Source organism: Phacochoerus africanus, chromosome 8 (genome assembly GCF_016906955.1).
Source record: "Phacochoerus africanus isolate WHEZ1 chromosome 8, ROS_Pafr_v1, whole genome shotgun sequence".
Classification (NCBI taxonomy): Eukaryota; Metazoa; Chordata; class Mammalia; order Artiodactyla; family Suidae; genus Phacochoerus; species Phacochoerus africanus.
The window spans coordinates 28,170,002-28,192,386 of record NC_062551.1 but is presented as its reverse complement, the minus strand read 5'-3'; the positions used below and the strand labels follow the sequence as shown (position 1 = coordinate 28,192,386).

Here is a 22,385-nt window from a genome sequence, read left to right as displayed (position 1 = left end):
ATTTGACCCCTAGCTTGGGAACGTCCTTATGCCGCAGGTGTGGCCCTAAAAAGACAGAAAAAAAAAGAAAAAAGAAAAAAAGACAAGTCCTAAGTGAAATAATTAGCCTTTTTTTTTTTGTCTTTGTCTTTTTAGGGCCGCATCCATGGCATATGGAGCTTCCCAGGCTAGGGGTCCATTCAGAGCTACTATGCCACAGCAATGCAGAATCTGAGCCACATCTGCGACCTACACCACAGCTCACGGCAACACCAGATCCTTAACCAACTGAGTGAGGCCAGGGATCGAACCCGCAACCTCATGGTTCCTAGTTGGACTTGTTTCCAATGTGCCACAACGAGAACTCCTAGCCTTTTTTGTTGTTGTTTAATTTTTTTTTTCTTTTTTTTCTTTTTAGGGCTGCAACCTTCGGCTTAGGGAAGTTCCCAGGCTAGGGCTCAGATTGGAGCTATAGCTGTTGGCCTACGCAACAGCCACAGCAACTCAGGATCTGAGCCGCATCTTTAACCTATACCACAGCTCACGGCAATGCCAGGTCCTTAACCCACTGAGTGAGACCAGGGATCAAACCCACATCCTCATAAATACTAGTCGGATTCTTTTCCACTGTGCTGCAGTGGGAACTGCAGTTAGCCTTTAGATAAATATGATTTTTCTAAATGCTGCTGCCTCTTATGGATGTCAACATGTAGTTTTTAGCAATGCTAGATACATCATTGTATAGTTATGCATGATATTATCTCTGAGTTAATAAACATAGGATTCTGTTGATATCTTTTTCCCCCTCTGTGTTCTCTATATTTCTTGAAAATGCTTGGTCTCTTTTCCTTGGCTGATTTGGTTATAGGTGAGGTCACATCTCAGTTAAATGATTTCCTCTGGAGCAGATATTCAGCTTAGTTGAGTATGCAGTAATACACTTATAAGCTCAGTCAGAGTTGGAGGTCTCTTGTAGAGCAGTGGGTCAAGGATCCAATGTTGTCACTGCAGTGCTGGCCTGGCCAAAAAAAAAAAAAGTGAAATACTTAGAGATAAATTATGAAAGTGTTGTTGAAAGAAATTAAAGACCTAAATAAATGAAGAGGTACACCATGTTTGTGCATTTGAATGATCAATATTATTAAACTATCTGTTCTTTCCAAGTTGATCTCTAAATTCGACACAGTCCCAATCAAAATCCCAGAAGACCTTTGGAAGATACTGTTGGGAGTTCCCATTGTGGTGCAGTGGAAATGAATCCATGAGGATGTTGGTTCTGTCCCTGGCCTTGCTCATTGGGTTGGGCATCTGGCGTTGCTATGAGCAGTGGTGTAGGTCATAGATGCAGCTTGGATCTGGCCTTGCTGTGGCTGTGGTGTAGACTGGCAGCTGTAGCTCCGATTTGACCCCTAGCCTGGGAATTTCCATATGCCTCAGGTGGGGTCCTAAAAAAAGCAAACAAACAAAAACCCCAATAAAGAAAGATACTGTTGGGAGTTCCTGTTGTGGCTCAGTGGTAATGAGTCCAACTAGTATCCATGAGGATGTGGGTTCTATCCCTGGCCTTGCTCAGTCGGTTGGGGATCTGGCATTGCCGTGAGCTGTGGTATAGGTCGAAGACACTACTTGGATCCCAGGTTGCTGTGGCTGTGGTGTAGGCCAGTAACGCAGCTCTGAATCGATTCCTAGCCTGGGAGCTTCCATATGCCCCCTGTGTGGCCCCCAAAAGCAAACACAAACACAAAGCAAGATAACACCTCAGAGTTCAGTTCTAGCCCCCTCTCTTTGATGAGGCTTTCCCTCACCACCACCTCGTTTCAGGGCCCTTTGGTAAGGCCCTTCTAGGGCACTCGTTTTGGTTCCTGTTAACAGGTTTTGGTTCCTGTTAACCACAGCTTGTCTCCTTTGGTAGGGCTGCCTCAGCTCCTCAAGGGCAGTGACTTGCTGAACTCACTGCTTATTTAGCACAGCCAGGCCTTGTCCACACCCAACTCTGTGAGAGGCCGGGAATGCTGATGAGGTGGTGGCAGAGTGGGGAGATGGGCTTCTGGGTGGGCTTCTGTGACTGTCTTGCCCTTCTCTCAAGTACCTCTTCTCAGTTCTTGCTCTCTTTCCCCCCACAGGTTGGGATAAACATTCCTATGGTTACCATGGTGATGATGGTCATTCCTTCTGCTCCTCGGGGACTGGCCAGCCCTATGGTCCGACATTCACCACAGGAGATGTGATTGGTTGCTGTGTCAACCTCATCAATGGCACCTGCTTCTACACCAAGAATGGCCACAGCCTTGGTGGGTACACAAGGGGACCTTGGAGGGTCTGAGGTGAGAGGTTGATGAAAGGCCTTGAAGCCAAAGCAGTGCTGTTGATCTTCTGCTGAGCTCTGGGGAACAGCAACCATTTCCAAGATTTGGAGCCCTGCAAGGGAAAGGGAGGGTATAGAGGTCTCCTTTGGTTAATCCATCCATTCAGCAGCATTTAGCAAGCCTGATTCAGGGCTGAAAGAGCAGCAATGTTGTGGTCATGCCCTTGGCTTATGTGACACTCGTTGGAGCAAGGTTTAGAGTTGATTAGAAGTTTGAGGGGCCCTGGTAGATACTTGACAGTGGTAGCGATTTGCATGCCTGTCGCCTGGGCCCACACTTTGGCTGGCCCTTCTGTGGGGGTCTGGTTTTGGAGAAACAGTGAGGGCTGCTTTAGTATAGGAAGTAAAGAGATAGGCTGGAGTCAGATGGGACCAGGTCTCTTCTGTCCTGTTTGTAGTTAACAGACAGCAACCTGGACAGAGTTATATTGAAAAAGTCCCTTTGGTTAAACTGCAAAGGATGGACTGATGGGAGTAAGGGCCAGGAAGGCAGGTAGCCTGAGATGTAGCCATGATGATGGATGCAGGCAGTGGGGAAAAAGCCTGCAAAGGCCTAGGGGTGGTGCAGCAGGGGACAGATGGAGTGAACTGGCAAGAGCAGAACATGGGCAAGTGGCTGGATTAGTGGTACTTTTGGGTCATTGGAGCCCTGGAGGATCCCTTGAAGAGCAGTCCTGTATATATGTAGAAATCTTGAACTAGAACTCAAGAGAGAGAGGGGAAAAAAAAAGCAGTTCTCTTATGCTGAAGTGGGTTGGGGATCCAGCGTTGTCACTGCAGAGGCTTGGGTCACTGCTATGGCATGAGTCAATGCTTGGCTGAAACTTGCATATGTCTCTGCTGTGGTGTCCCCCTTCCCCATGGTCCTTGCCACCCCCCTCACCCCCCGACAAAACAAAAAGTGAGAAAGGAACTTTGCCTGTTCCGATGCCTTGCCCTAGTAGAGCTGATGTTTGGCCCTTGAGTAAGAGGACCCCATGGCCAAAGTGGCCCTGTGGTGGTGCCTAACTGCTGGGCCAGCCTGCCTGAGTTTGCAGAGGTCTCTAAACTAGCAGAACTCTGCTAGCCAGGCTCACTGTAGGCCTTGCCTGGAAAGAGTGTTGGGCATTTTTCTTTGAACCCAACTCCTAGGAGGCCCACTTTCCCTGGTTTGAGGGGCAGTTAGAAGGTGGCTACCACTCCCCACAGCCCTTGTGTGGCTTCTCCAGGAGATGAGCCCAGGCAAAATCAGGGGATCTGAGAGGAAATCAGGTTTATTTGTGGTTGGGGCTGAGTGATGGGAAGCAGTGTTCCTCAACAGGACAGTCGGATGCCATGGCCTAGAGTGGCAGCCAGGAGCTTAGCACAGACACTGCAGAGCTGACCCAGGTGTACATTCTGAGAAGCTCCTCTGAGGGCCATAGCCGCATAGCTGCAGTTGCTGGTATCCAGCCTGTGAGGAGCCAGCTGCTGGAGGCTAAGGCCAAGGTCTCAAGATGGCACCTCACTCCCCACTGTGTTCTCTGACTCCAGCTCTTTCCTGCCTCTTGATTTTTCTGCTGTCAGAGTCCTAGGGGCCACTGATAGGCGCTCTCAGTCCTTACCAGAGCCCCACTTCACTTGCCTCTCTGCATAGGCCTGGCCCTGCCCCTCTGCTCCGAGTACCTTACCTCCTTACCTCCCTTCAGCTTGTCTACTCGGCTCAGAGCATGGCACCTGCCATGGGACACAAGATTTGGGGTATACCCTGCTGTCGCCTCTGCACTTGGACTTCCTTCCTGTCAGTCCTAGGTTCTTTGTCAGTCAGATTCTTAGGTTCCTGCAGATCTCATGACCTGATGAGAGGTCAAGAAACCATAATGTCAGCCCAGACCCTCACGCTGTTTTCAAAAACTCATCTCCCTAGTGTGTGTTATATAGACCCCATGCAAGACCTCACACATCTTGTAATTAAACTTCATTTAGGCCTATATTATCTATTTTTCTAGCCTGTCAACATCTTCTTCGGTCTTGCTTGTTCTATCTCAAATATTTGGTATCCTCTTTAGTATTGTATTAACCTAAAATTTTATAAACTTGTTTATGTGTGTTTTCATCAAGGTATTGATTAAAAAAATATTGAAAGAGGAAAAGACTGGATTTGAGCCCTTCTGTCTATAGCTTGTCCAGGTAGACACCAGCCATTTAAGAATCACTTCAGGAGTTCCCCTCATGGCACAGTGGTTAACAGATCTGACTAAGAACCATGAGGTTGTGGGTTTGATCCCTGGCCTCACTCAATGGGTTAAGGATCCTGCATTGCTGTGGCCTAGGCCCGAGGCTATATCTCTGATTAGACCCCTAGCCTGGGAACTTCCGTATGCCATGGGTGCAGCCCTTTTGACCAAAAAAAAAAAAGAAAAAAAAAAGAATCACTTTATTATGTTAATTTGTGGGGGTTTTGGGGGTGGTTTTGGTTTGTTTTTGCTTTTTTAGGGCCGCACCCACAGCATATGGAGGTTCCCAGGCTAGGGGTCTATTCGGAGCTACAGCTGCTGGCCTACACCACAGCCACAGCAATGCAGGATCTAAGCCACATCTGTGACCTATACCACAGCTCACGGCAACACCGGATCCTCAGCCCACTGAGGGAGGCCAGGGATCAAACCCGCAACCTCATGGTTCCTAGTCGGATTTGTTTCTGCTGCGCCACCATGGGTACTCCCATTCTGTTAACTTGAAACCCGTGTTTTTCTTTCTTGTCCACAAGGATACTACCAAGACCTTACTACAAAATGGATATGACCTGTCCTCTGAATTTTCTAGATCATAAAATTTAATGGAAGTCAGTGAACTCTGAGTGATGTACTACTTGGTGAATCTTCAAATGACTTTGTTTCCTTTCACAAACCAGTTTTTCAATATAAGGCACTTCAAAATCTAACACGGAGTCAGTGAGCTTGTCACTACTCTCTAAGCTCAGAACCTTTCTCCCTTTAGAGAAGCAGAGTCATGTTCCCCGCCTCTAGCCTCCCTGCTCCTTTCATTTGCTCCATCATCCTCTGTCACAGCACTCACCTTGTGTGTCATTGGTCAGTTGCCATCTTTCTTGCTGGAGTCCGGCAGCACTTTTAGGGCCAGGCTTGCAGCTGATTCCCTAGTGCCTGACACAGGGCCTGGCTTCTGGGAGGTCTCGGCAAATACTTGACGAGAGGCTGAATGAGCATCGAGTGAATGGACTGGAGACTGACCTCTCACCCACAGGTGGTCCATGTGCTTGTAGATTCGTCTTTATACCCTCAGCCTCTTTGACTCCTGACCTGTGTCTCTCTGGCTCAGGGCACTTCTTATCGATAGGTTTGAATGTCCTATTTGCGTCGTAGATCTTTGCCTAGACCTTCTCAGATCTTCCTGTGGGCCACTTCCAGTCTCGCCACTGCAGTGGCCTTGCAGAGGCTCACAGGATCTGCAGGGCCAGGAGGAGCAGTGTTGCCCTTGTTTAGTGCAATAGGGAGTGGAATACCCTCCTTCCTCATCCTCCTGGAAGCACCTCAAAGCCTTGTCTGTCCTGAGTGCCAATGTGAGATAGAGCTGGGCAAGCCAGGTAGGTCTTCCCCTGCCCAGGAGTGTGGCAGTTGTCTTGCTCTGTGGCACAACTGTAACCAACTTATACCTCAACCTCACAATTTATGAAGCATCTTTCACAGAGCATCTGTTTCTCCTTTCTTCTTGAGGTGTTGAGATTATCATTACCTCCCTTTTTCAGATGAGCTCAGAGTGGCTGGGTAGCTCGCCTCAAGTCATACTGCAGGTAACTAATAGAGCCTGGATGCCCCCTTCTTCCAGGGTTCTGTGGGCCTCTCCTTGAGCCTGAGTGTACAGCAGCAGTAGCCTGGCCACCCTGAGACCCGTGGAAGTAATTCCCATGCAGACCTGGAGGGTAGACGTTGAGGAGCTTTCAGATTCCATCCTGCTAGTTCTGTGACTGCTGACTCTGCATGTGGGGCTCATAAGTGGCCTCAGGCAGGGAGATCATGGCTTTATGAGCTTCTTTCACTAAGGAGCAAAATAGCCCAGGAAGGAATGTAAACAATCTCTCTGTGCCTTGGCTTTTTAATCTGTCAGAGACAGTATACACCTCCCAAGGTTGTTTTGAGTTTAAACGCCTCCTAGTAAGACATGAGCCTGGTGCCCAGTACAGAGGGAGCACATGGGATATGCTGGCTGGCTGGCAGGTTCTGTCCCCAGGTTTGCTGGGAGACCTATAGTCAGCCCCTCACTTCTTCTTCTGTCTTGCCAGGTTTCAGTTTCTTTTCTGTGTGGAGTTGTGGAGGGGCAGGCTGGGACCTCTAAAAGTCAGTGTTTTGAAAACCTCTCAGGCCAAAAGTTTAGGAGCTTCTAGAAGAATTTAAGAATAAGAATTTATCTAAAAAAATGGGAGGCTCTGAGTCCTTGGGCGAGTTTCCTTTGGCCTTGAGTCATTTCTTAGCGACATGAATAGCATGAACGCTCTGGCGGATGCTGTGAGGCCCCTCTCCTGCTTAGGGTTGCTCATATATTTGGGATCCTGTTCCCCTCTACCTTCAGTTCTGATTCAGAACTGAGGCCTCTAGAAACACAGCCTCTGCTCTTGGCAGGAGTGTTCAGAGGGTACACAGGACAGTGTTAACCTAGGCTTTGTCAACTTGGAATCTCTGGGGACCATGGGCAGGTATATAGGCTGGAGATGGGTAGCTGCCACCCTCTTTGTCTCCACTGCTCTGTCAGCCTAAAAGGTGGTGTTGGAGCGTCAGACAAGGAAAAAGTCCAGTCCCATGAGTTTCTGCTAGATTTATGACTGTCAGCAAATCATTTAACCTCTGAGGCTTACTTCTACATCTGTACAATGGGGCTAAGAAAGCCTGCTCCCTCAGATGAGGTAATAGATGGAAAAAGATAGAGGTCTCTGTAAATACGTGTTGGAACAAGAGAAGGATCAGGCTTGGAGAGGCCTCAGGGTTGATTGTTACGGTTTAGTCCTTTCTGGCATTTTCCCTGAGAGGGTAGAAATGCGATGGACAAATCCCCAAATATCAAGCTTCACGTCTGTCCAAGCTACCCAGGAAAGGGCAGGCTAGGGTGTAAACCTAGCAGGCCCTTGGCCCATGCTTGTCCTCCACCCCAGGGGAGGTGTGGTGACCAGCCCCTCCACAGCCATTGTGACGGACCCTCTGGGGTGTGGGAAGCCAAGTGCCCTGATGTCTGTTCCCTTCCCTCCACAGGTGTAGCCTTCACAGACCTCCCGGTAAGTACTGCTGCTGGGTCTCCCCATGGGGGGCCCCTGGGGCTGACTGGGACAGGGCATGGTAGCTCCTGCGAGTGCAGGCTGTGGAGTCCTGCCCTTTCCCAAACCAGGGGCGCGTGCTGTGTGGTCAGCTTTGAAGGTACCAGTAGAGGATACCGTCTCTAGCAGCAAGACCCGGTCTTCCTCCATGACTTTTAGCAGGTGACAGTGATTTGTGGCATTTCCAAATGCAGCAGAGTGATGGGGGCGGTGTGGGCAGAGACGAGATAGACCTATGATTTGGCTGGTCTGAACTAGTTCTGTGCAGCTTATAGGCAGTGGATCAGTGTGCAGAATGTAGAAAGTTGTTCCTGAGCAATGTTAGGAAGCCAGGTTCCTGTGCATACCCATCAGAGGTGCCTGAGAAAAGCCCATTCCCTAGGGGACTGGGCCTGTTACCATGCAGGGTACCCCTGAGCCAGCGAGGTGAACTTTATGAGGTTTTCGCTTCTTGGAAAAGGGTGAGGTTTCCTGCTGGCTTAGTTCAGGGTTCATCCCACCTCCTGCACCCCAGTCCGTCTTTATTATGAGTCATCACAGGGCTCATCACATGCAGGGCTTCTACCCAGAGTGCTGGGAACTGGGCCTGGCTTTGTGTGCCCTGCTGGGTTCTGGAAGGAGGAAAGGTTTGCTGACTCTGGGGGCATGCTTAGGGATCTTGGGCACCCCTGTGATGTCCTAGGAATAGGAAATGCCCTTGTGATCTCGGGGGCGGGGGGGGGGTGGTGCTTCTGAAGTGCAGACTGTCGCATGCAGGATCCTCTTAGACCCTCTGTCTGTGGATCAGAATCCTTCCCGCCTATCTGGAGTCCCCAGAGAAGAGCTGTGGTCCTAGGCAAAGAACAGACACGAGAGAATTCTGACCCTGAGTGGGGAAGAGTCTAGTAGTGGAGATACATCATTGCAACAACCAGACGTGAATGTGGGCAGTATGCCGCCGAGTGCTAGAAAGGCTGAACCCAGTGTGCAGTAACAGCATGTGATAGTCAGGAATGACACGTGACCTGAGGATGGAAGGTGGAGGAGAAGACTGGGAGCCCAGGGACAATGGGGTGGAGGCTGGTGAGACATTGGGCTGTAGCAGTGGGAGCCATAGGAGACCCAGAGCGAGGGAGTGACCTGGCCAGCGCTGGTCAAGGCAGGGGATAGATGGGAAGCCTCACACCCAAAGGGACACGCCCAAACCACAAGGCTAGAAGACCCTTCTCTTAGCCTCAGACAGGAAGGGCAGCAGCCTTTCTTTACTGTTTTCCAGCATCAGGGGGTCCAAACCACCTAACCCCTTTGGCCATACTCTCTTCCCTGCCTTTCCTGTCTTCCCCGATACTTTTCCTGCCTCCACATATACCCCTTTTTGTGGCAAAGCGATCCTTGGTCCTGGATCTTTCTGAGAGGAGCCATTGTCTACCCCCGCAGCATATCTTCACAGGCACACCTGCAGAATTGGGGAGCCCGGCCTGCCTCCGCTCTGGCCGAGTCCCAAAGGGGAACCTTGGGCTTTGGGGACGCCGTAGCCTCTGATGCAGGGCAGGAGACACCATGAGCCTGGCTTGCCTTTCTTTTGCTTTCTCCCCTCAAACTTTGGGGAATAGTGTCTGTGCTAAAGAGGTGGGCAGAATGTGGCTTAGCCTTGCCTCCCCCAGCCACACTGCAGTTCTCTCAGAGCCAAAGCAACGGCCTGCAGGAGCCAGCGCCTTCCTCCTCTGCTCCAGAGGTGAGGTGAGGTGAGGCGAGGCCCTGCTGCCCCATTGCCCTCAGGGCCCAACTGACCTTTCATTCTCCTCCTCAGGCCAACCTCTACCCCACCGTAGGCCTGCAGACACCCGGGGAGATTGTGGACGCCAACTTTGGGCAGCAGCCCTTCCTGTTTGACATTGAGGACTACATGCGGGAATGGCGTGCCAAGGTCCAGGGCACTGTCCACTGCTTCCCCATCAGTGCCCGGCTTGGCGAGTGGCAGGCGGTGCTGCAGAAGTGAGTGCCCCGCTCCCGCCCTTATCCAGCCCTGCCCAATCCCAGGGCTTCACTGTCCTGTACTGCTACAAGCTGCTCTTAGGACCTCCAGTGGGTAACGTTCCTTCTGGAAACCACTCTCAGGTTGACTCTGCCTGCTGCTCTCTTGCTCCTCTCTTAGTTCAGTTCTCCAGAGCTGCTCCTAGTTAAAGCTTTGCCTCCCTCAACTGCATTGGAGGACCCTGTATGTAATATCACCAGCAGGGCTACTTTCCCTCCCCAGGTCATTTTGCAGAGGATGTACTAGGATACCTAGTTGTCTCTTCCCCTGTGGACTTTTTTTTCCATCGGAGGGAGTATCTATCACGCCATGACTCTGACCTAAGGTCACCTCTTAGGGTCAGATCCAGCTAAGTCCTTTGCAACCATGGCAGTGGTGGTGGGAAGAGAGTCCTCCCTATGGCCAACCCAGCTGGCTCTTGACTGATTAATTCCCAGACTCTCCTGGGACTCAGTCTTGCTGAGAATCCCAAGGGAGGCCAAATATGGGTTTCTCTTCCACTTGCCAGCTGCAGCAGGCCTGAGTGAGGCAATGACCTGTACCCACTCTGCCAGGAGGTGAGTTAGTTTGCTAGCTTGGCTCCCAAGGGTGGGCAGAGAAGGGCTTCCACTCACGCTGGTCGTTGCCCTGCAGACACCAGGGTACCAGGGTCCAGTGGGTGGGAGTGGGGTGCACACTGGGTTCTTTGTTCAGCCTTGTTTTCTTGAGAATTTGATGGTGAGGAAGGCCCCAGGAGAAGGCTGAGGCAGGGGCCATGTGGCCAGACCCTTCTCAGGAATAGCAGCACTGCTCCATCTTGTTCTCAGCCCCAGAACTACCAAGAAGCTCTTCATCAGAAGGCCAGCACAGTGCCAGTCCCCGCAGCAGGCTTGTTGGGACAGGCAAGGGGAGAGGTGGGGCTCCCCCAGCCATGTGGGGGAGGGACTGATACTCTCAGCTGACAGGGCCTGGGCTCAGCACATGGGTGTATTTGTTTACATGTAATGTATCTGTGTGCCTGTGTGTGTTCATATGTAGTATTTGCTAAGATTTGCATCTAACTCAGATCCTGTGATTTCACATAACTTACTTTACGAACATTGTTAATGGCTGTATTATGCCACAAGCCCCTCGGCACCTTCTTTTGGTGGTAGGTTCAAGTTATTTCCTCTCTTTCGCTTGCGTAGGTAACCCTTTTGTACATAAAAGAGTTTTCCACATTTAAAGTTGTTTTCTGGGTGTCTTTTCAAGAAGTGGAATTACTGAGTAAAAGGAACTGTACATTTTAGTGGCCGCTGATGTGCATGTGGACTCATCTGAACCATGTTTTGTCAAGAATTTCTGCCCTTGTGTTTATAATAATATGCTTGTAATTCTTATTCAGAATATCATATTATAAATTATATAATTTCATGGTAAGAGATTGTGTATATTGACTTCTTACTTTGTGTTAAGTACTTTATGTATATCATCCTATCTGCTCCTAAAACACGAGAGGATACACTGCTGAACTTCTGTGCCTTTGACAAGACAACCTGTCAGACATTTGTGTCTGGCAGTTAGAATAATGCCATTGACCTACGCCCTCACCAAGATACTCACTTCTGTTTACATCAGATTTGAGGGCCCTCTGTGCACCACTGATTAGCCAGTATTGGGTGGCATTAGTGGTTTCTGGGTTCGGGCTTCTCCAGGCCATTTCCCAAAGATTGTGTTCTTGTTGGCCTCGTTGTTGCCTGGTACCTTGGCTTCTTAGGCCCCTGATTTATGGCATTTTGTGGACTAACTTGGGTCGTGGGTTAGCTCCCCATCACCCTCTAGAGCCAGCACGCCTGAGCTGGAATGCTTCTGCCGGGCACGTGGGGTACCTGCAGAGGAGCTCCTGTACCTGTAGAAGGTATGCACATGGCATGCATCATCATTGGGCAGCTGCCAGACTGCTTGGCCAGGAGGCCTTCAGAGAGACTATGGGCTGTCCTGGGTTTGCTGCCTTTCTGTAAGGAGATGGTCTGTGCCTCTGTGTGTAGTTTTGTTACCACAACTGCCCGCTTGTGGGCAGCATACTCCCAGAGAAACTCTAGCCACTCCTCCAAGCAGTGAGGACAGAGCCCCTCCCCCACCCAACTGCATGAGCACTGGGGGAAGTTTTCATGTTGTTTCGGCCCCTTTATTCTCATTCTCTGGAGGTTGCACCTTTAAGATACATTTAGAGAAGATCTAACAGGCTGGTAGTCTGACCATCAGGGGGTCAGTGAGAAATGCAGTTCTTAAGTGTCACCTTGAGCATTTCCTTTCTTCTAGCATGGTCTCATCTTACCTGGTGCATCATGGGTATTGTGCCACTGCCACGGCTTTTGCCCGAATGACTGAAACCCCGATTCAGGAAGAACAAGCATCCATAAAGAACAGACAAAGTAAGGTTGATTCTCCTCTCCCTGCTTCCTTCCTCCCTCACCTGTCCTGAATTCTGCTCTCTGGCTCATGACAGTCTTTGGTGACTCAGGTCCTCACTAGGAGACCAGCCCACAGCCACAGCCCAGCCCCACTTTCTGTCCCTCTTTCAAGGCAACACTGTCCTTGAGGACCATCCAGCAGCATGGGAATGTCTCGGGGCAGCCTCCCTAACGCATACTCTGATAGCCTGGCTCAGATCGGGGCCTGGCATGGCTGGATCCTGCCTCCTCCATGCTTGTTTCCTTCCCCCTGCATCCTGGAGTCCACTCAGCCTCCTCTTGATGGTCTTCTAGAAAGAGTATGTTTGTATCTTACCAGTCCAGTGCCCTGCCTTTCCCACCCGTTACTTAACCTGATGGTTCTGCCTGTCCCTGGCCAGAGAGAGGACTGAAGTCGGCAGTCGAGGGGAGGGCCAATGCTCCCTGGCTGCTGTGGGAGACCCCTCTCTGCTTCCCACGTCTGGTCCTATCCTTTGCACGCAGCCAAAGCAAGCTTTCCTGATGTTCATTCTGGCCTGGGTACTGCGTGTTTGGGGCTCCTTTTGGAAGGAGGGTGTTGGGAAAGAGGAAACAGCCCAGAAGGAAGATAGGAAAAGGAGGAGAGAGTGAGGGAGAGTAGGTGTGTGTGGACGCATGTGTCTGTGTGTGCCTGCTTGCGTCTCTCTGAGCCTGTTGTCTCTGTGCATGTGCATATGTCTGTGTCTCCCAGAGAAGCCATGCCCAGCCAGACAGACGGAAAGGGATCCCAGACTTGGGATCTATGAATGAGAAAGCCTCAGACCCAGAAGTCACTCCCGGCAAGATGCACCAGGCCCAGACCAAGAGCACGATGCTGATGGCCTGAGAGGTGTCAATGTCAGAGCTGCCGAAGCGAGGAGGGTGACCTCCTCTTACGGCAGGGGATGTTCTGCAGCCCCTGAAGACTGCCAAGACGCGGGCTCTGGCCCAGAAACCATGAGCTTCCATTGCCACCCCCTGTGAGGCCTGAGGAGAGAAATCTGTCTGAAGAGGAGCCTCTCAGGCCACCAAGCTGCCTATGTGCCCATCCCCAGACCACACTCCCACAGCTAGGACCTCTCCCCATGCCCAGGTCCCTGGCCACCTGTACTCCATAGGAGCAGGCCTGCAAACTCACCTCCTGCCTCTGGGCTGAGAGTGCCCCTCCATTTTCCCCTTGTATTCTTTGAGGACTCCTTGATACTTGACAGAAACCAGGGTCTGTTTGGGGCTGGGTGGCCAGGTTCTTTCTTCAGCCTCTTCTTCTGTGAGCCTCTTACTGGGCTTGCCTCTCTGAGCAGCCCACCTGACTGTCGGCAGATCCGCGCTTGGGGCTGGCAGTGTGTGGACATGTGGCTGTGAGGAAAGGCTGCAGCCCTTCACTCCCTGCCGTGTTCTTGCTCTCCGCAGAGATTCAGAAGCTGGTGTTGGAGGGCCGTGTGGGTGAGGCCATTGAGACTACACAGCGCTTCTATCCAGGGCTGCTGGAGCACAACCCCAACTTGCTCTTCATGCTCAAGTAAGTTTGGGGCACCAGCAGGTCCCCTGTAGCCCAGCTAGTGTGGGGATGTACAACCAGGACCAAGCCCAGAGCTGCTCTGCTCCTTCCGCAGGTGCCGACAATTTGTGGAAATGGTGAATGGGACTGACAGTGAAGTCCGCAGCTTGAGCTCCCGAAGCCCCAAATCCCAGGACAGCTACCCAGGCTCCCCCAGCCTCAGCCCCCGCCATGGCCCCAGTAGTTCCCACATGCACAACACAGGTCAGCCACTCTCCAGAGGGCTCTCGGAAAAACGGGTGTGGAGAAGCAAGGCCACTCATACACCCTTCCCTGGGTTGGGCTTTGGGCTTGCTGTTGGATTGGGGATGGGAAATGAGACCACTGTAATTCCTGGGGTCCCACTTGATGACAAGCTGCCTCCCCTTCTAACTGTCCCTTGGCTTTTAGGAGCAGACAGTCCCAGCTGCAGCAATGGAGTCGTGTCCACCAAGAGCAAGCAGAACCACAGTAAATACCCTGCGCCGAGTTCCTCCTCTTCCTCCTCATCCTCCTCATCCTCCTCATCTCCATCCTCCGTCAATTACTCCGAGTCCAACTCAACAGATTCCACCAAGTCCCAGCCACACAGCAGTACCAGTAACCAGGAGACCAGGTGGCTGTTCTGCTCTGCTTCTTCCTCCTGCTTTCTGCTCTGTGCCCACTGCAGCCTGTCCTTTGAGTGCCACCCTGCCCTCTACCCCCATCGCCATCCCAGGTCTGTACCTGGAATAGTAGCTGCTAACCCACCAGGTCAGGCGTTGGTTCTAGCTTCCGGTCCAACTAGTGATTCAGCTGCCACTTTGCTTGGCCCTGTCTTTCTCCAGAGGTGGTGACACTGAGAATGTGGTTTCCTCCAAGGACATCAGGCTTCTCAGAGCCCCCAGGGTCTATGCTAAAGGAGCTTTTACTGGGCTTGACTTGCCGTCAGCCAGGTTGGACAGGTAGGGGTTTTAGATGGCAGACTCTAGGTGGCTTTCAGCAGCCCCCAGGCACGCTTCAGCGCTGACCAGGGTTTTGCTTTCAGAGATGCCTGTTGGGGCTCACCTGCCCTGGTCATGGGGGCTTGGGGAATGTATAGAAGGGGTGCGCTAACTCAGGGAAGGGCCAGGGAGGAGAGGCTTACAGACGCAACTTTGGGACAAGAGTGGGAATCAGGTGGCAAGCCTCTGGAGAGGGCTAGTGTCACAACAGGGGCCAAGTGTTGGAGCCTGAGAAGCCTGGGAGCTCTGCTTTCATGCTCTTAGGGGCCATTGGTTTACCCACAGCAATATGTGGCTAAAGCCTAAATGGAGGCCCTACCGGGCTACTCGAACCACATCCCCCTGGCCAGCTCCCACCTATACCCTTCTCTGCAGTGACAGTGAGATGGAGATGGAGGCAGAGCATTACCCCAATGGTGTGCTGGAGAGCATGTCCACACGCATCGTCAATGGTGCCTACAAGCATGAGGACCTGCAGACGGATGAGTCCAGCATGGGTAAGGGCTGTGCCTTCACATGGTGTTCTCAGACAGCAGTGCTGTCCCAGTGCTCTCTCCTCTCTGCAGGGGCTTAGGGTGGGCAGGCTTTGGCGGAAGCTCTATCCAGATCTGGTCCACTGCTTCTTTAGCCAGTCACGAATGGGTGTTTGAGGTGCTAAGGCCTTGGACTGCTGGCCAGACCAAGTTCCCTGCATTTGCAGCTAGGTGGGGTAGGTGAGAGTAGACACTCTCACCCTTGCGTCTTGTGCAGGGTGGGAACAGAGAAAGCTTCTGAGTCCTTTTTGACTCCTAGACCACGTGCTGGGTGGACTAAGAACAGCTCAGCTATGGATGCTCCCCTGCTCCTCTCATTTCTCACTTGCCCCAACAGAAGCTGCACCACCCCCAGCCGAGATCCTTCTTGCCATGTTCTCTTTGGGTTCCCCGCCCTAGTCCTGCCTTTCTCTCCTCCCTCCTGATATATTCTCTGCTGGGCTCTGGGTGCAGATGATGGGCATCCTCGGCGGCAGCTCTGCGGGGGCAATCAGGCAGCCACAGAAAGGATTATCCTCTTTGGCCGTGAGCTACAGGCGCTGAGCGAGCAGCTGGGCCGAGAATACGGCAAGAATTTGGCCCACACGGAGATGCTGCAGGTACAGAACAAGCCAGGCCCTCATGTAGAATGCCCCCCTTCCGTTTGATAGCAGGGCAGGTTGACTCTGGAAGGTTCTGGGGGCAGCAGCAACAGGACAGGGTTGGCTCTAGTCCCATCTACACTGGGAAACTGGACACTGGGGTTGTGTCCATTGCCTCTAGGTTCTGGGGAGGACAAAACTCTGCCTGACCCTACAGTTGGGGTATGTCGTGCTCTCACTGGGCAGCACACAGGGCCTTATATCTCCCTGGAGCCTTGGAGGGGGTGTGTGGTGTGTGCCACAGTCCTCTCAAGAGTGCCCTGCCCTATCCTTAGGATGCCTTTAGCCTGCTTGCGTACTCAGACCCCTGGAGCTGCCCAGTTGGCCAGCAGCTGGACCCCATCCAGAGGGAGCCTGTGTGCGCTGCCCTCAACAGCGCCATTTTAGGTAAGTGGATCTGACAAAAGCAGAAGCTGGCCTATGAGTGCCTAGGGGACCCCCTTCCCCCCTCCCCAGGAATTGCGAATGTTCGTCCACATCAGGGCGGTGAGCTCTGCCCAGAGGCTCTCTGATAGCGCACAGGACTCTTGGGCTCCCCTGGCTGAACCTAAACCCTGAACTCCCTCTGCCCAACTGAGTTGGCCGGCTAGATCATGGGCCCTATACTGTGACCACGGGCCCCGGCCAGTTCATTACTCTAAAGAAAGCTGAGGTTCACAGGTTCCTGGCAGGGCCACAGCCTGGCAATTGGGGCACACTCACACGGAGACTCATGAACACTCCTTTCCAAGGGATTCTGTCCACTCCCCCAACCTTCTGCTCCCAAAGGAACTTTGACCTGGGCTCAGCCCTGAGCAGGGCAGTGACCAGGCCTTCTCTTTTCTCCACAGAGTCTCAGAACCTGCCAAAGCAGCCCCCTCTGATGCTTGCCCTGGGCCAGGCATCTGAATGTCTGCGGCTCATGGCCAGAGCGGGCCTGGGATCTTGCTCTTTTGCCAGAGTCGATGACTACTTGCACTAGCTGACCACACACTGGCTGGCCTCACCTGGCCCTCCCTCGGCCCAGGGCTGGAGCAGCCCTGCCCTCCATCGGCACCTGGTGCAGGGACCTGGGAGCCATGGGCAGAGTCCACTCCTGCCTGGCCTCCCCTCTTCCCTCCCTCCCTTCCTTTTTCCTTCCTTTCTTCCTCCTTCCTTCCTTCCTTCCTCCCTCCCTCCCTTCCTTCCTTTCTTTTATCTCCACCCTCAGTCTCTCTCTCTCCCCCTTCACGTGCAGCGGCCTATGACACAGTATTGGCTGGTTTCTCTCATGTAGCGCCTTCTATTTTGAAAGGGGGGGATTGTTTTGAGGAGGGGTTGGGGTTTTTTAATCTTTTTTTTCCTCCTGACTGAGCCACCAGTATTTATCTCTGGAGAGTTTGTGCTGAGCTGGTTTCTGCTTATTTAGTGATGAAGCCAATCCAAGTTGGTGATAGCTTATTATTTTCATAAGTAAAAAAAATTGAGAGATTATATATATATATATATAAATATAAAAAAAGACACAGTATTTATCGTAGTGTTAGTGGTCCAGCACCTCTTGGGTGAGGCTGTCCAGACACCATATGTTTTTATTTGAGTCTAACTCATTAAAAAGAATCATCTCTGTCACCTCAGCCAAGTGATTCATTCATTTCAGGCTTCCCCTTTGTTGAGCCACAGGCCCAGCTGCAGCCTAGGGAAACCCAGTAGGCTTTGTGGGAGCCTCATAGTGGGCAGGTCAGGGTAAGCTGGTTTGCAGCATCTGAGAGGAGTGCGTTCCTAGGCCCCTGAGAGCCAAATGGAGCAGAGAGTTGCAGGGCCAGGGGTCGGGAGGAGAGATGAGTTGGCCCAGGGCTACACAGCAAAGCAAGGGAGTAGAGAGTCTTTGGCCAGCACGCTGTCTACCATTCTGCCCTGCCTCTCACTGCCTACCTCCCCCTCTCTTTCTTCCCTTTTCAACATCCTGCCTTCCTTTGTTGTTAAGATGGCCAAATAATTCATTTACTCTAAATCAATTGCCTGGAAACTACCTGCCTTTGACCCAAGAGCTGCTGTGTGAAAAGCTGCGAGGAGGAAGCCTCCATGGAGGACAGAGGCCCATGAGTACAGGGGCTGCCTTCGTTTTCTGCCTGAATCTTTACTGTCTCTGCACAGCTCTGATGGAATTGATGCTTTCTTTTGAGAAGCCAGGACCTCATGGAGACTGATTCTTGGGCTGCCAGTCGCTGGAGTGGATGGAACCCTTGACCTCCTAGGCCAGGCCTCACTGCAGCTATGCTAGGCGGCTCCTTGCAGTTTGGCCCTGGCCACTTTTAGGGAAGACTCTTACGAGTATTTGCTGACCAGAGGAAGGGACCTCATGGGCTTTTACACGTCCCACCATCCATGTCAGAGGAATCTTCACAGCTGGTTGGTCAAAAACAGTCCTGGTACTTCCATCAGGGAATCAGGAGCAGAGGGCTGAGGGGGCTGCCAGGATTTGGGCAGGCCATCTGTGGAGAGGACCGACTGCCCTCATCTGTGGAGGAAGAAAGGGAGGAAGCCTCCCAGAGGAGCACCAGGAGCAGCTGGATGTCCCCATCTGCATCACAGTGGGAGGGAGTGCACAAGCAAAGGGCCAAGGGTCAGAAGTCCAACTTCCAGTCCCCACCCGGATTAGGGCTGGCCAAGCTCCTGCTCTCCATCAGTGGACAGGAATGGTGGTATGCCCTGAGGAATTCAGAGCCCACCAGGACTTGCTGGGCCCACCATTGGACAAGAGAAATGATTGGGTTGGACCAACTGTTGGTGATGAGGTCCTTGGCCCTCTGCTTTCCCGGAGTTCTGCCCTGGGACATGATCTTGTAGGCTGCAGCTTTTTCTTGGCCCCCACTAGGGGCCCAGCTGGCAGCCCAGAGATCGTAACCCATCAGGGAGGTATTGTCCTGTCTGTAAAGGAAATTCATCCTGTGCAAAGCTGGGGATACCAAGCTCCCAAACCTAGAGGTTGGAAACATCAGGCCATTAAAACAGTCATCAGGGAATTAAAACCAGAGGCTTTTGCAGTTGGAATGAAGTTCAGAGAACATCTGTTCTGCAGTCCTCTCCTTTTATAGATAAGGAAACAGGCCCAGGAGATTAAGTGAGTTGGCCAAAGTCACACAACAGATCAGTGGCAGAACTGGGATTAACCTCATCCCTGTGGTTTGGACAACACTGTTTAGTCCTAAAACTGAATGGTGGGTGAGGGGTTAGGCTGGCCAGACACCCAGCAATGTCTGAGCAGCTGGTACCTTCAGGGGTGGGGATGGGTGCCTGGGCTTGGGTTGTGGAGCGGCTGAAAGGGCCCAGGAGGGCTCAGGACAGCTGTGTGCTGCTTGGGGTTGGGTGTCCGCCTGGCTCACACTCAATACCCACGGCCACCTGCCCATTTTCTGTGCCTTATCTCACTGTTTCAGCTGAGTCCAAGTTGTTTACTCTGTTCCTCTCCAGAGGGGCTCTCTGTCCCAGTTGGACATCTTACCTTTGGGACATAGCCTTTGCCCCCCAAACCGTGGAGAGGACCAAAATCAAGCTGCTTGAGCCCACTGTCTTGCTGATAGTCCAGGCCTGTCTGCCAGCCAGAGGAGTCCCTTATGCACACCGAGTCCTACCAGCCTGCTTCCGGGAGCAGAGAGTGGGGAAGACACCTGGGAGGCATCCCATGAAGAGCTGGACTTAAACCTACAGAGCAGGAAGATCTGACTGTCGGGTTGTCCAGCCCTGCAGGAGCAGCTTCCCTACTTACCTTTCCCCATGTGCTACCAAATGGTTGCTCCTTCCAGGGCAGAAACTGGCAGACACACGCAGAAAGCCAGAAGCCCTGTTCCTCACCCACGTGGGTCTATGGCTGGGTGCAGGCCAGCAGAACAGGGACACGAAGAGATGGAGAAGTGGGGACTGCCCAGCCACCCAGCACCTTCCTCCCCCTTAAGCAAGCACAAAGAAGATGAGGCAGAGACTTGTCAGAGCTGAAAGTTCCTTTGGTCGCTCACAACTCAGGTATGCACACCGCGTGGCAGCTGAGCAGCAGAGCCCTACTTGACCGCCAGTCCCATGCACCCGGACCTGTGGCCAGATTGTGGACTCTGGCTGCCTCAGGTGCCACCTCTTTGCATAGGGTTTTCCTCCATTAGTAACTACAGCTGACACAGACGTCCTCCACATTGTGCGCACTGGTTCTGCCTTTGTCCTTGCAAGTTGATTCTTGGCATTAGCATGAAACTTGTGGGTGTGGGAGGGTTTAGAGAGAATTCTAACACAAAACATCCTATTAAATTGTACTTGAGAGATGAAAAAACTCCTGTTGTATTTTGACAGAATTATTTTTATTAAAATACACGTCCATGAGCAGTCACGAGTATCTGTGGTGAGTCTTACTGGAATTGGCACCCCCAGTGTGGCACAGCTGTCCTGGAGGGCTTGGCTCCTTCCCAGTCCACCTCTTGAGTCCCCAAGCCCCTGGTGTTCCTGACCCCTCAAGGACCTTCAAGACTGGGTATCGATACTTAAGCTTTAATTCTCATCCTTGAAACAGCTTTCATCTGAGACAGAAAAAGCAAATTCAAAAAGGTAGGCCTGGAGTTCCCGTCATGGTGCAGTGGAAACGAATCCGACTAGGAACCATGAGGTTGCAGGTTCGATCCCTGGCCTTACTCAGTGGGTTAAGGAGCTGTGGTGTAGGTGGCTTGGATCTGGTGCTGTGGCGTAGGCCGGCGGCTACAGCTCTGATTAGACCCCTGCCTGGGAACCTCCAGGTGCCTCAGCTCAGGTGTGGCCCTAGAAAGACACAAAACAAAAAGGTAGGCCATAGGACCTCCTCCCCTCAAAATATGATATTTTCTATATTTTATGATTTTTATTTATTTTCTTATAATGATTTTTATTTTTTTCATTATAGCTGGTTTACAGTGTTCTGTCAATTTTCTACTGTACAGCAAAGTGACCCAGTCATACATATAAAAGATTTTAATATGCTCACCCCAAACACTGGACAGTCAGAGCTCTTCTGAGGGGTATTAAGGTTAGCTTCCTTTCAGCCTCAGGGAAAAGAGCTCATGCTCAAAATCCTAGTTCCAGTGACCCTTTAAAATTAACCTTTCTCAGCCTCAGTTTCTTTATTCTTAATGGGCGGATAATCCTTTTACCCTGTGGTAATAGGATTATAACATGCATGGGGCAGGGCTTGGCACACACAGACACAGTGCGTATGACTGCCCTGCCTCTATGAGGATGCTCCCTGGTAGCCTTGACCACTCCTGCCTTTCTGCCTCCCCTCTCCGCAAGGCACCAGAATTTTATGCAGAGGAGGTAGAAAATATATTATGCTGCTGTCCACTGGGGGCTGAGACTAGAATCAGATTGGAGGCAAACCAGCTGGAAGGCTGAGGCCAGACACAAGAAGCAAGTTTGAGAAATATTTGTAGAGGATGTTAACACCATAGGATGTAGCTGGATGTCAGGGAGATCAGAGAAGCAAGGCAAGTACAGGGTTTTGTTGGGGTAAAAGGAAGATAGTACAGGGAGCAGAAGTCACTGTGGTGGGGAGGTTTGCTGGAGAGCATACAAATCTATCTCAGAGAGGCATGGTTCTTGGAGCTAGAAAAGAGTTCTGTTTCCAGTAAATAAAGCTGTCATGGATCCTCACTGTACATCTCCAGCTGCTTAACAGTTGTAGAAATCCTGTGTTAGGACATGTAGCTTAATCCAGCACTTTCCAAAGTCATATTACACAGAATGCTTCACTTGGGGCATTTTGCAGGACGCTGAGGGAAAGGCTAGTCTAGAGGAGAGAATGGAGTATTAGATTAAGTGTCCTGCTTCCGTAAATTAATTTCCCTCAGACTAGTGGTTGTCAACCAATTGGGACTGGTTTTACTGCCCAGGGAACATTTGGCGATGGGTGGAGATATTTTTGGTAGTCACAATGGGGTTAGGTGTGCTACCAATATCTGGTAGGTGGAGGCCAGAGATCCTACGATACACAGACATCCCTCCACAACAAAGAATCATCAGGCCCAAAATGTCAACAGTGCTGCTGTTGAGAGACCACTTGCTCTAAAATGAAACTTTCAGTGGTGACTAAGAAACAGATCTGGAGTTGCCACTGTGGAACAACCAGATTGGCGATGTCTCTGGAGCACTGGGGCGCTGGTTCTATGCCCACCCCTACGCAGCGGGTTAAAGATCCAGCTTTGGAGTTCTCATGGCTCAGTGGTAACGAACCTGACTAGTGTCCCTGAGGACACGGGTTTGATCCCTAGCCTTGCTCAGTGGGTCAAGTATCCAGTGTTGCGGTGAGCAGCAGCGTAGGTGGCAGACACGGCTCCAATCTAGAACGCTGCTTAGGCCCACAGCTGCAGCTCCAATTCAACCCCTAGCCTGGGAACTTCCATATGCTGCACCATTGCTGCAGCTGCAGTGTAGGTCGAAACTGGCACAGATCTGATCCCTAGCCTAGAAACTCCATATGCAATGGGGTGGCCAAAAAAAGGGGGGAAAAAAAGAAGAAACAGATCAAATACAAGCACGCTTTTGATTCTGCCTCCTTTCTGCTTGGCTGTTCAGAATCCAGGGAGAAGGACAAAGGGGATAAAACGCCATCAGAAGAGGCCGTTAGGGGTTACAATTTCTCTGGAAGACTT

General features: G+C 51.6%; 1 protein-coding gene across 2 annotated transcripts in view; it reads left to right on the top strand.

Annotated features, from left to right (window-relative positions):
• Positions 1–20,098, top strand: part of RANBP10 (RAN binding protein 10) — a 76,815-nt gene extending 56,717 nt beyond the window's left edge. Inside the window, exons 4-15 of one of the 2 annotated variants that reach the window (XM_047789849.1) lie at positions 2,103–2,270; positions 7,564–7,586; positions 9,415–9,599; positions 11,920–12,032; positions 13,479–13,587; positions 13,682–13,830; positions 14,017–14,221; positions 14,433–14,549; positions 14,964–15,085; positions 15,575–15,720; positions 16,038–16,149; positions 16,593–20,098. In XM_047789849.1, coding sequence (XP_047645805.1) covers positions 2,103–2,270; positions 7,564–7,586; positions 9,415–9,599; positions 11,920–12,032; positions 13,479–13,587; positions 13,682–13,830; positions 14,017–14,221; positions 14,433–14,549; positions 14,964–15,085; positions 15,575–15,720; positions 16,038–16,149; positions 16,593–16,723 — 1,580 coding nt within the window. In that variant the 3' untranslated portion in view covers positions 16,724–20,098. The remainder of the gene's footprint in view (positions 1–2,102; positions 2,271–7,563; positions 7,587–9,414; positions 9,600–11,919; positions 12,033–13,478; positions 13,588–13,681; positions 13,831–14,016; positions 14,222–14,432; positions 14,550–14,963; positions 15,086–15,574; positions 15,721–16,037; positions 16,150–16,592) is intronic. The other variant, XM_047789850.1, reaches the window with a different exon arrangement.
• Positions 20,099–22,385: the final 2,287 nt, after the last annotated feature.